The following is a 13472-nucleotide window of genomic DNA, read 5'->3' on the forward strand; positions in this document are numbered from 1 at the left end:
AATAAAGTCAAATAAAAAATAAGAATTCGACAAATTATCGTTTCAATGTTTCAGTGTTTTACTGCCACCCTGTGGCCAAACATAAAACATTAATTTAGGGCATTTAGCTGACTCTTTTATCCAAAGCGGCTTACAATAAGTACATTGCAAGTTGTGTTTAGTGTCAGTTCCGCTTACCTCTCGCAAAACGTAAAGAGGCCCCGCCCATCCTCCTAAGTCACACGTCGGTAACCATGGCGTTATGTCTCTACCACCACCCCCCCCCCCCCCCCCTCCCTCCCCACCCACACAGGCGCTGGGCGTGAGCAGCCAGAGCGACCGGGCGACCATCAAGAAGAAGGTGAAGGACATGCGCAAGGCCCAGGAGAAGCTGGAGAAGCAGAGGGAGAAGCGGGAGAAGGAGGCGCGACGCAGCGGAAAACTACCGGCCAGTACGGACTCTGTGTGCTGAGGTACGCTGGCGGTGCGTCCCCCCCCCCTCTCCAAGGCCCTGCTCGCAGGGCAGAACGTTCACTACAAGGACCCCCCCGCCCCTCACATACTGTATATCTGCCATCTCCCCTCCCTCTTCTAATGTAACACGACCATGCCACTAATGACCGCGGGCAAACACGTCCGCTCTTGAATTGCACCCTTGTATTTTATTTTCCAAGTGCCAGTCATGATTTTATCTCTGTGCTGCGGTCTTGGTCCTTATTTCGCTGTTTTGGCGTTTTAATGCGTGTCCTCTAATGCAACCCCCCTTTCTCGCGGACCCCCTCGAATCAAACCATTTCAACTGTGAGATAGGGGCATAGAAAAATAAACACATTGTTAATTTGTGACAGAAAGTAAGCCCCTATGTTATTTGACCACTAAATATCGAGATGATATCGTTCTGATTCAAAGTCACGTTGTGCTTTTGCCGATAATCGGCAGGTTTCACCACGAAATGTAATCTGTATTTAAAGGTTGGGTGTGGGATTTGCGAAACGCCGATACACAACTCAAATGGTCCACCCCCTCTCCTTCAACGGTGACTCTGACTCCACCCATTCCAAGTACATGGACGCGCAATCATGCACGAGCAAACACAGATGCGCGAGAGCGAGCCATTAGCTAGCTCCAGTAGCTACCGCAGGATAACAACAAACAGAAGCTTGCTCTGGGTCACGAGCTTTGAGTACGTGTCCGAAGGGGTCGAGCGGGGGAGGGGGAGTGCAGTACGACCGTTTGATTGACGTACTTACTACTTACTGTCCAATGACACTCGGTGGGTCTGGAAATCATTGGCTGGAGTTTTTCGAGCCCTTCCCGTTCCACAGATGATTGACTTGTTTAATTTTCATGCCAGTACTTCTAACTAAGTGGCTGTAAGTGGGTTATGATAAGGATTTCAAGTAATTTTGCAAAAAAGGCCAAAAAAAGAGAATTCCATACCCAACCTTTAAAACAAAAACACTTTCGCTGGTCCCCTGCAGCCTTTTGCTGTACAGGTGATCTCAAAGCACTATAAAAAAGGTCTTTAACGCTTCAAAGGTTGACAATGTTAAGTGTAGTATAAAAAAGTTTTATACATCTGCCTATTAACTGCATTTACTTCTTATTTTAAAACAATGAAAATCAGACCACCGTAACATTTTATACTATACACATTTTTTTCTACTAAGTAGAATAGCGACATCTTATTTGCTGAATAAGATACGCAAAGGCGACTTGTTTTGAATCCGGGGCAGAGCTGCTGTTTCTACTGCTATTCCAATCGTGCCTGAGTGGGCGGAGCCCTGATCTGTCGTCCAATCAGAACAGGGCCCCGTTACTGTAATGATTCCAGTGATGTTACAGTCATTCTAAATCTCGTCTGTCTTGGCTCACCCAACGGGTGCCTACTAAACACAACTCTGGTTTGAATATGGTTCCACGTGACTATGAATGTTGTGAGTGTGCGGGTGTTGTGTGTCTGTGTGCGTTCCCGGGCCCACTGAAATACTTTACCGTGGTGTTGCCATTCAAGCTGTTGTTAACTGTTTTGTATATTTTATAGAGTCAAAAGATAAAATGTTGCACTGCGAGAATGTTGTCCACTTCCCCCGTGAAGCCTTGGTACATACTGTAAAGCGGCATCAATAAACTCATTTTCACCTCATGTGCTGTGGATGTTTCTTACTGTACTGGACTCTTGGCTGCATACGAATATTCATTCCATGATATTTTCTTTTGATTGACGTTTACAACGTCTGTATGAAGATGTCCAACAGTAGTCTCATCTAAAGATACAACTTTTATTGTGCGGTCCTTCAAATAAATCTCACAAAATATCCGCAGTCAACATCACTAAGTTTGGAACACACACACACACACACACACACACACACACACACACACACACACACACACACACACACACACACACACACACACACACACACACACACACACACACACACACACACACACACACACACACACACACACACACACACACACTTAAATTAACCGAATTGCCCAGCTTTGAATACTTAAATTCTGATTGGTCAAACTTGACATTCAGCTGTCGTTTCTGAATGACAGGTCGCTGCTATGGACACTCTTACCAACTGTGGATTCAAACTAAAGAAATGTATTAGGGGAGGTAATAAAATCCTTTTTATAGAAAGGAATACAATCCTTCTGTGGTTGCTATATTTTATGTCAAATTATTGATTGATTTAGTTAGTAGTTGTGTTATAAGGGGTCCTGCATTATCCAGCCGGGTTTATTTTGCGATAATGACTGGCGTGCTGTACATTATCTCTTTTACATAAAACATGAATTCATCCAATACATATTTCAAGTGTCTCTACTTTTTAGATAGAAACATTTTTGAAACTGATCTAATAATTGCAAAACATATTTGATAAGCATCTATAGAAACAGATATGTCATTGTACAACTTAGGAGTGATAATATATTTAAATGATAAGTTGATAATGCGTACTACATCTTTAATATAATGACATAAAGATGTAGTATAGCACTGCATCGAGTCTTAAGTCCAAGTGATTTGGTGACAATAAGAGTTAAACCCGTTATACAGAATACTTTGAACTCAAGTAACTCACATAATACGGAAAAAGACAATACTTTAAACATGAAGAACCAACTTAAGACTGCTTAATAAGGTCAGAAAAAGCCCACTGTAACCCCAAAACGTCATCCAAACAAAGTAAAGTTGTAAAACTTACTTTGTTTCTGTAACATTGTTTCTGCACTAAGCTCAAGACAGGAAAGAGTACAAGCCTTACCTTTCAGATACAACAAAAGCCATTGGATTGTAACAAGCCACATATTTTAGTTTATATAAACTAATTGAACTGACATCGGAGTGACGCTTTGGCGTTTCCTTTATTCTGTGAGTAGCCATTACAAGACGAAAATCTGACTTTTCCTGTTTTCAATCACTAGGGTCCACCTAGATGTACGCTGGATAGATCAGCAACATTGGCTACAGTCCACCGGGTAGGCTGGTCGACTGATCTACCCAGCACGCATCGATGCGGACACGCCCACTTATGACGTGACTAAGGCACAGGGACAGGCCGACGGCTTGTAATTAGCTAATCACACCCACACCTGGTGGCACGATATCCCCAAGTGTAAAGCAGATAGATCTGTGATAACAGGGCCCTTCCCAGACACAGCACAGCGACCACTGACCAGAGCTAGAGATCGACCCTTTCCCAGATCTCCAGAACCTCGGAGCAGGCGTCACTCTGAACCCCCGGAGCAGGCGTCTGACCCCCGGTGTGCCCCCCCCCCCCCCAAAGGCCCTACGAGTGACCCTAGGAGCTGCGGTAGGTGGTCATGTCTTTGGGCTCCTTGCTGGGCACGCACCAGTCGTCTGCCTCGTGGAAGGTCTTGTAGTGTTTCCACGCCGACTTGTTGTACACCGGCAGCCTCTCGATGGACTCTGTGGAGAGAGCCTGAGGACACATGCAGGGGGCGGGGGGGGTCACAGGACATTAGGAATGAGGTGTCCAGATGCAGTTAATTTAAAACAAAATATATTTAATATAATGTATAGTGAAGGGGGGGGGAAAAGGTGAATGAGAAATTCTTTGATACTATTCTCAGGTTGGATCAAATATGTCTTCTTTAAAAAGAAAAAGTAAACGTCGATAGTTAATATCAATATGATCTTAAATCTGAATCAACGTAATCCTGCATTGATTTAAAAACAATGTCGGACCTGTACAATCTGAAGCACAACATTTAAACCACACTCATTTACAAATCAAAACTGATCTGATCGTTTCGCAATGTATACATATTTAAAAATCTACCAGTTGAGTAAAGACAGGGAATCCAACCCCTAACCCTGCCAGCTCCAACACTTGAGCTGCCCCAGTGATGTCACGTGAGTTTTGGGTTTGGGACCCCGGGACCGTGAGCTCACCCGGATGTAGATGATGGCGTCGGTGCCGTAGCCCTCCAGCGAGTAGAGCTTCAGGTCCCCCTGGAAGTAGCGGGCGTAGAGCCGCGAGATGGGCAGGCCGTAGCCGTACCCCGCCTGGGGCGACACAGCGGAGCTCAGACCTCAGACTCACCCACCCACTCATGGTTTTAATCACTAAACACACCGCCGTACTGTTGGCAGGCTCAACGGGAGCCTGAATGTTAGAGTCACCAATGAATGAAATGTATTGCGACAGTTTAAGTCTGGAGGTCTCTTGAGGTCCATGTTGACAAATATTTTGATAAGTTGGGAAGCGCGAGCCCAAAGATTTTTGTTTTGACTGCCTTGTTTTGACCGCTAATTGGTTAAGCTCAAATTAAATGGTTGAGGCCTGTTGTCTGGCTGTTTCTGAGAGTTACCCGGGAGGGTTTACTGACCGTCTATCAGGGAAGGTTTACTGACCGTCTATCAGGGAGGGTTTACTGACTGTCTATCAGAGAGGGTTTACTGACTGTCTATCAGGGAGGGTTTACTGACTGTCCATCAGGGAGGGTTTACTGACTGTCCATCAGGGAGGGTTTACTGACTGTCCATCAGGGAGGGTTTACTGACTGTCCATCAGGGAGGGTTTACTAACTGTCCATCAGGGAGGGTTTACTGACTGTCCATCAGGGAGGGAACACTGACCGTCTATCAGGGAGGGGAGGGGATGTTGTCATGGTGTTCCTGTGTTTATCAGGGAGGGGGGGGGGGTGTCATGGTGTTTCTGCCTGTTTATCCTGGAAGGGAGGGGATGTTGTCATGGTGTTTCAGCCTGTCTATCGGGGGGGGGGGGGAGGGGGGGGGGACTCACCAGGGGGGCGGCCCGGGCCTCCATGCTGGTGGGCCGGGGGGCAGTGGAGTAGGTGTAGGTGAACAGACGCTCGATCTTCCTCAGTGGCACGCCGCCGCCGCGGTCGCTCACCTGGGGAACAACACAGCAGAACACCGCTTTACTGGCGCAGCACTACATTGTATAATACTGAATAAAACAGAATACCAGGCTGCTTTACTGTTATATTACTACATTGTATAATACTGCATAAAACAGAATACCAGGCTGCTTTACTGTTATATTACTAGATTGTATAATACTCAATAAAACAGAATACCAGGCTGCTTTACTGTTACACCATCTGAATGAGTACTGCGTACACACCATGACTTGACTTTATTAACACGCACTCATGTTCCAAGTTTGTATTGCTGTTGTTATCAGTTTTTTCTGGTGTACCTTTTAACATTCAAATGTCCGTAAACAACATTTAAGGTCACGAGGGCACACAAACTGAGTGAGGTAACGTTTACAACGTGTCAGAGATTGAAGAAATCTCTAGGTAAATAACAGATAGTACATTGTAATAAAGTTCTGAATGAAGTTCATTAGATTGCAGATTAGTTTGCAGCCATTTTTTGTTCATCCCGACACATCAAAGCTCATTCAGGACTGCCTGAATATCTTCCGAGGTGCCGTTTAAAACGCCACAGAGACAGCAGCCTTACCTTCACAGTGAGATCTTCCGATCCGAGTGCGATCTGTGCGCGGATGGGAGGGAAATCTGTAGAATCCCCGTGCATCTCCATGGTGGCCCTCATGGCGTTCTGCAACAATAAAAGCGCACCCTTTCAAAATACGATTCAAGGGGTGCAATGCACTGATAGATGAAGCCCAAAGCTTTTACCTTGAAAAGCTCAAACACCATATGGTACAGGTGAGAGGGGACATAGACCACGGTAGGGCTTCCATCTTCTTTCACTGTTTGGGAACGAAAGATCATCGATGAAGGAGAAACAGTTTGAAGGAGAGCAGATATGAGACCATCGGTCCATGGACGAATGAATGAATGAATGAATGAATGAATGAATGAATGAATGAATGAATGAATGAATGAATGAACGCATGAATGAACGAATGAATGAATACCATGGAACTCCTCCAACTGCAGCTCTGGTGAGTTCATGTAGTATCGGTCACACAGGCCTCTGGCGTTTTCATAGGCGTCTGAAGAGAAGAGGAGACCAAAGAGAAAACGGGAACACAATATCAGAGAATAAATGCCTAAGATTTAGACATTGTATCTTCAGATGTAACCATTCAATTCTTCAAAACTCGTCTTTAGAATTCCTAAATCTGCTCGTCTCTAGTTGTTGTTTTTTAACTTGTTCAGCAGCAATTTCATTTCTAATAGTTATTTCAAAAGTTCAAGATTCAAGATGGTTTTATCGCTGGCAATGAAATTCTTTAGTCTTGGGCTCCTCCAACAGTGCAATATAAGAGAAAGTAAAAGTATAAGAGAAACACAAGTAGTAAAGCTGAGACTTAAATAATAAAAATAAATAAATAAATGCCTCTTTTGGTTCCTCTATAAATGTACATAGCCGTTTAAAGGTTTACTGTATCCCCATGTATATAATATCTCAACATGTAGATACATGGACCTCCTGTCAGATGAAGGACTCTCACCCATGACCACGTCTTTCACGCGACAGTTTGGGTCGATGCTGCCGATCTGTTTGGGGTGCGCTGGGTTCACCTTCACCTTGCCGGCGAACAGCAGAGCTGCAGCGAAACAGAACGACACGATGAGGCTGAACCCCTTGGTGTTCAGAACGGCAACCTATGAAGTGGGTGACTAAACGATGAGGCCTATTCCTAGGACCACTAGTGTGAACATAGACCGAGCCGGTCACACTCTGTATCATTTGCTCCATCACTAGATTGACTTGTTCAGAGTTTACCTAGTCTCTGCATACCCCTCTTATGCACTTGTATGTAGGTCTTTGCACTTAAAATAGTACTTAGCATTGTGTAGCATCTTATCCTAGCTATCTTTGTTGTATACAGGGAATGTGTTAACCTAGTGATTGCTAGTGGTTGGCACTTGTTTCTATGAACATCCTTACTCTACTGACAGCGATATATGGTTTCTCTTTCTTCTGACAAATTTACTTATTGTAAACCGGTTTGGAATAAAGATAAATGTCCTGAATATAATTATGAATGTAATGAATTATCTGATCTATACCTTGTAAGACAAAATATGTGCAATAGGGAAGCAAGGTTTCAAATAGACTCACAAATAGTGACCAATAGTGACTAGATATAAATAGGGACTAATAGTGAACAGATAGAAATAGTGACTAAGAGTGAATAGATAGAAATAGTGACTAAGAGTGAATAGATAGAAATAGTGACTAAGAGTGAACAGATAGAAATAGGGACTAATAGTGACTAGATATAAATAGTGACTAAGAGTGAACAGATAGAAATAGTGACCAATAGTGAAAAGATATAAATAGTGACTAATAGTGAAAAGATATAAATTGTGACTAAGAGTGACTAGATAGAAATAGTACTCTGACACTTAACCCATTTCAACAGGTGTTTCTGCCAGAGGCGAGGACTCTCCCAGCAGACGCGTCTACTCACTGTGCTGGTTCAGCAGCATCCTGATGGAGATCCTGCTCATGTAGAAGCGGTCCAGGAAGTACTGGACGTTCTGGCTGACGATGGGGTCCGTGCCGTACGCCTCCTTGTACTCCACCAGCCCCTGGGCCATGGTGGGCACCACGTCGTTGTGCCTCTTCAGGATCTTGATGACGGCGTCTGTGAAGCTGAACACGGGAGGATGGGTTTAAATGGTAAGGCGTGGGGAGCGTGAACTTGAGTTTGTGTTTGGAGTTCAAATCTTAACCGGAATATATAATGAGATCATTCTCAGTGGACTTACTCATATGTGGTTTTTTCCTCTTCGGCATTTTTGTCTTTAAACTCGATGATATCTTGAAGACTTCGCAAATACCTTAAAAGCCAGAAACATGCATCTTAGCAAATACCTTGAAAGACACAAAACGTATATTTAAAAATAACAAAGAAGACAGAAACATACATCTTATCAAATACCTAAAAATACAAACATATCATTTCAAGTATCTAATTATACAGAATCATACATCTTATCCAATACCTTAAAAAGACAGAAACATATATTTAAAAATAACTTAAAAGCAGAAACATACATCTTATCAAATACCTTGAACGACAGAAACACATCAAGCAGAAGATCAGATGATTTGAGAAACATGATGTTTCTCTGTCGACTTACCAGCTCTGGACCAGGCGCACTGACGGAGTCCCCAGCAGATTGTCTGGCAGCAGGTTGATCTCCTTCATGATGTTGGCCAGCCTCACAGGAACTTCGTGTCGGAGGAAGGCGAACGACGTTCTCTCGCAGGCATTTTCTGAGCCTGAAAACAATTTAGGCAAAGTATGCTCAGCATTGAAAAGCTATGTGTGTGAGTGAGTGTATGAGTGAATGAGTGAGTGAAAGAGCGTGTGCTGGGGTCTTACCAAAATCCAAGAACTGTTTCATTGAAAGCGGTGACGGGGAGAACTTAGAATAGTAATCGATGTGCTTCCCAATGGAAACACTACTTCTTAAAACCCCGAGAATCCTCATTTTGAAGATCACGCCCCGACGTCTGGCTGGTGGTTATTAAAGGTTAAATGTTCGGCAGCTGAGATGAATGAACACATGCATTGATGTTGTTAACATATGTGAGCTTGATGTCAAAATGGCCAATGGTTAATTCTCTGCGCTCATGGTCTGCAACGCACGCTTTGTGATTGAGCCACCGTTCTGTCATCACATGCAATATAAAAACAATTCAGCCATTAGGATTAGGATTCTGAAAAACACCGAAACAAACGACACTTTAAAAGGTCATCCTTATCGCAGTTGACTGTTGAGTTGACACACGATCCCAGTTCCTCAACACACACCAACGACTGTGCACAGTTCAGAGATCATCTGGGCTGAGAAGAGACAAGATAATCCATCACAGCACATCTTCTTCCTCTGTTCATTATTCTGGGAAGAATAACACCGTAAGGCGCATTACTGCCACCTACTGTCAGCCAACATAATACACGGTTTCTCAGGGTGAATAAAGAAAAAGGTAAACAAACACATACAAAGAAAAAAGATAATATAATTGTTAGATACCCCAACTTGTTTTTTTGGACTTGCTCTGGTAGTTTTGTCACAGGAGAGATTTTGGTTGGAATGTGACAACCACAGGTGCTCCAAACGACTTCAATATAGTTTCTGTGTTGTACATCCTTCAGTTTAATTAACCATGTTTGACTATTTCGGATTCACTTTATCCGATCGCACAGTCAAAGGCCTACTCGTCCAGCAGTAAGGCTCTGTAGTGTTTATTGCCTTGCCTATTATTATCTTTAGCTATATTTCGTACGTAGATATGTCCATATTTGGGTGATTCCTAGCTCCCCGGACATGCGCAACGCACACCCGCTGGTGGCGGCTTGCTTCTCTCTCCTACATTATCTTTGACAAACCGGGGTCCTTTATTCCGTCACTTCCTTTAGCCGACCACCGATATGCCTGCTGGAGAACCTGTTATCGTTATGTGCTAACCACGTTTTGAAATGGATGTTTTTATTTGTATTTTACCAATAGTGTCGGTCGATTAAACAACACCGCGATTTCGGGTGCTTCTCCTCCACTTTATCTAGTCTGTTAGATCGGCCTAGCGAATACATTTAAACTTTAACCATTCACAAACGCACTTTGTGGCCCGCCAAAAAGCTAAGCGGGGACGACTAGGAAGTCCCCCCGTCGGTCCTCTTTGTCGGTCCATAGCAGCGCAGCCCGCCGAGGAGAATGAGTGGAGGTGGGTTCAGCTTCGGCCAGTCCGCTGCCGGGGGGTTCGGGGCTTTCGGAGCCCAGAAACCCGCGCAGACAGCGGCTCCCGCAACGGCGTTCGGCATGGCGACCTCCACGCCCGCCGCGGCTGGAGGAGGCTTTTCTTTCGCGACCGCCAGCCCCGCTCAGCCAGTCCAGTCAAACCCAGCCGGGGGCTTCAGCTTCGGCACCCCCGCGAAGAGCACTGCTGGCGGCGGCGGCGGCTTCTCGTTCGGGACCCCCACCCCGACCCCCGCGTTCAGCCTGACAGCTACCCCCCAGCCCGCAGCAACAGGGCTCACGATGGGTACCACCACAGCAGCCCCGGCTCAGGGTTTCTCACTCGGCGGAGGTCTCACAGCTCAGAGCACCATGGCAGCACCGGCCGGAGGGGGCTTCAGCTTTGGAGCAGCCGTCCAGCCGCAGATGCAGGCTCAAATGCAGCCGCAGATGCAGGCTCAGATGCAAGCTCAGATGCAGCCTCAAATGCAGGCTCAGATGCAGCCTCAAATGCAAGCTCAGATGCAGCCTCAAATGCAAGCTCAGATGCAGTCTCAAATGCAGGCTCAGATGCAGCCTCAAATGCAGGCTCAGATGCAGGCGCAGGCCCCCGCAGCGGCTGCACCTGGAGGCCTGGGGTTGGGGGGATTCAGCTTCGGTTCGGCCAAGGTCCAGATGACCACCGCGTCGGCAGCGCCCCCTGCTGCGGCCGGTGGGGGCTTCTCCTTCGGCAACGCTGCTGCGTCTACACTCTCCATGGGAGTCCAGCCCACCCTAGCAGCGGCCCCAACAGTAGCTGCAGCGCCCATGCAGGGTGGAGGAGGGTTCGGCTTCGGGATCAAGCCATCATCTACACCCGCCCCCGCCTCCATCGCCCCCGCCACCCAAGCGGCTCCCACCCTAAGCTCCTCCCTCTTCTCCATGCCGATCCCCACGTCCACCCCCAACCCGGCCGCCACCGGCTTCTCCCTGGGCGGCGCCGTGGCAACAACGGCGGCGGCGAGCGTGGCCCCGACCGCCACAACGGGGGGCCTGGGCGTCATGCTGAAGCCCCTGGGTGCGGCGACGGTGGCGCCCACGCCGGTCGCCACGACCGCCGCCGTCGCCGCCCCCATCACCGGCATCGCCACGGGCTTCTCCCTGGGGAGCATCAAGCCCACGTCCATCGCGAGCGGCGTGGCCTCCCTGGCCACCGCCACGGCCGTCGCGGCGGCGGCCATGCCCCCGGCCATGTCGTACGCCCAGCTGGAGTCGCTGATCAACAAGTGGAGCTTGGAGCTGGAGGACCAGGAGAGGCACTTCCTGCAGCAGGCCACGCAGGTGAACGCCTGGGACCGCACGCTGGTGGAGAACGGCGAGAAGATCACGTCGCTGCACAAGGAGATGGAGAAGGTGAAGCTGGACCAGCGGCGGCTCAACCAGGAGCTGGACTTCATCCTGTCGCAGCAGAAGGAGCTGGAGGACCTGCTGTCGCCGCTGGAGGACTCGGTGCGGGAGCAGAGCGGCACCATCTACATGCAGAACGCCGACGAGGAGCGCGAGAAGACCTACAAGCTGGCGGAGAACGTGGACGCCCAGCTGAAGAGGATGTCCCAGGACCTGAAGGAGATCATCGAGCACCTCAACACGTCCAGCGGCCCGTCGGACACCAGCGACCCGGTACGTAGCCACGCTCCCCTCTCCGTCCAGACTAGAGCGGTCCTGATGCCGATACCGGTATCGGATTCCTTCCGATGACGGTATCGGAGGAATTTCTCGCGATACCCAGTGCTGCATTTTAGGCAGTATCGGAAAATCTGAATTTCGGAGGTATTTCCGATACAGCCTAAAATGCAGTATTGGGTATCGAGAGATTTCCTCCGTTATCGCTATCGGAGGAGTTTCCGATGCCGGTATCGGAAATCCGGCGAGTACGCAAGTTCAGGAATCTGATCGGGAATCGGGAAGGAAGAGATGGTATCGGAACACCTCTAGCCCAAACTCCTCCTCTCCTTGCTCCGTGGCTCCTCTGAACTAACCTGTTGTTACCTCTTCTCCTCGTCTTTCCCCGACCGCAGCTCCAGCAGATCTGCAAGATCCTCAACGCCCATATGGACTCCCTCCAGTGGGTGGACCAGAACTCTGTGCTGCTTCAGCGGCGGGTCGAGGACGTCTCCAAGCTGTGTGACAACACGCGGAAGGAGCAGGAGAAGACCTTCCGCCTGACCTTCGACTGATCCAACGTAACTAACCGGCGTCGGCGCGGGTTTGATTTTGGTTTTGGTTTTGGTTTTATTTTTTCACGGAAGCATCATAATTGATTTCAAATGCTCTTATTCAACCCTATTTTCTGTTTCCCTGTTTTGTTTTTTTTCACGCCAAATCCAATTATGGGATTTGTGGCTTCGATTTGTGTTCGCACCGAACCGACCCAAAGGCAATATATAATAGTTTCATTGACAGAATGTGTTTGATACATAACCAATAAATGTCCTTCAGCGAAAACATGTATTTTTCTTTAACCTGTAATATTGACTTTACTTGGAATGTGTTTATTGTAGACAAAAAGATGTATGAGGTTACTAACTATTTTGAGACTTGACATTTAATAAAAATACAAGAGAATGCTTTTTTTTCTTCTTACTATTCAAGAACCAGATTTCTACTCGCTGGTTAATGGAACATTGTAATTTTATAATGCTTCTCTTTGGGTAACTTGAACATTGCGCAATGTTTATTAAAGGATGTGCAAGATATATCATTTCTCACGTCTCCCCTCTTAAAACATTAAAACTCATACAGCCAAAACTGGTTGGCTTTAGCATGGAAATGTTTTGCCATCAATCCCTAGTCTGGCTATTGCCAGACCAAGCTAAATCGTAGATGCACGTTGGTCTGGGGAAGTTGACATTTTCTTCTGTACAAGAGGCGTAATCAACGGGCCTAGTTCAACTGACTCTGTACGCAATTGGCTGCTTGCCGTCGCTTCCCTGTCGTCAGTGTTAAACCAGCTAATAGCGCACAAAGGGGAAAAGCCAGCTTGGTGATTGGCTCCCGCAAAAACGTATCGAAGTCAAATCGCTGGCAGAATGGGCGGGGCCGCACAGTCTAATCAATCCCAACATGAACACGATTATCCTCATGGCTCTAGCCCAGGGGTCTCAAACTCAACTTACCTGGCGGCCGCTGGAGGTAGAGTCTGGGGCAGGCTGGGCCACATCAAGTATTACACAGAAAAAGGAGCACAACTGACCCAATCTAAGTTAATGATCGGGCTATAATTAGATCACGTTGGCTACGTAATCGCTGACAACAGGGGACATTTCATAGTG

General features: G+C 47.0%; 3 protein-coding genes across 3 annotated transcripts in view; 2 read left to right on the plus strand and 1 right to left on the minus strand.

Moving 5' to 3' along the window:
• ppp1r9ala (protein phosphatase 1 regulatory subunit 9A-like A) overlaps nucleotides 1-2188 on the plus strand; it is a 29190-nt gene extending 27002 nt beyond the window's left edge. Inside the window, exon 20 of the mRNA XM_056580329.1 lies at nucleotides 293-2188. Coding sequence (XP_056436304.1) covers nucleotides 293-451 — 159 coding nt within the window. The 3' untranslated portion in view covers nucleotides 452-2188. The remainder of the gene's footprint in view (nucleotides 1-292) is intronic.
• A 60-nt stretch (nucleotides 2189-2248) lies between these two features.
• On the minus strand, nucleotides 2249-9296 carry pdk1 (pyruvate dehydrogenase kinase, isozyme 1). Its single transcript, XM_056579243.1, has 12 exons — nucleotides 9072-9296; nucleotides 8805-8971; nucleotides 8560-8701; nucleotides 8185-8256; nucleotides 7884-8068; nucleotides 6918-7013; nucleotides 6378-6455; nucleotides 6136-6209; nucleotides 5957-6055; nucleotides 5268-5378; nucleotides 4415-4528; nucleotides 2249-3941 (listed from the first exon to the last, which is right to left on the minus strand). The coding sequence occupies exons 2-12, from the start codon at nucleotides 8911-8913 to the stop codon at nucleotides 3801-3803; spliced, it is 1221 nt and encodes a 406-aa protein (XP_056435218.1). The 5' UTR covers nucleotides 8914-8971; nucleotides 9072-9296; the 3' UTR covers nucleotides 2249-3800.
• A 523-nt stretch (nucleotides 9297-9819) lies between these two features.
• On the plus strand, nucleotides 9820-13447 carry nup62l (nucleoporin 62 like). The gene is made up of 2 exons (XM_056579669.1): nucleotides 9820-11820; nucleotides 12219-13447. Exons 1-2 carry the CDS (start codon nucleotides 10141-10143, stop codon nucleotides 12375-12377), a joined length of 1839 nt encoding a protein of 612 aa, XP_056435644.1. The 5' UTR covers nucleotides 9820-10140; the 3' UTR covers nucleotides 12378-13447.
• The last annotated feature ends 25 nt before the right edge of the window (nucleotides 13448-13472 follow it).

Source organism: Gadus chalcogrammus, chromosome 20 (assembly GCF_026213295.1).
Source record: "Gadus chalcogrammus isolate NIFS_2021 chromosome 20, NIFS_Gcha_1.0, whole genome shotgun sequence".
Lineage (NCBI taxonomy): Eukaryota > Metazoa > Chordata > Actinopteri > Gadiformes > Gadidae > Gadus > Gadus chalcogrammus.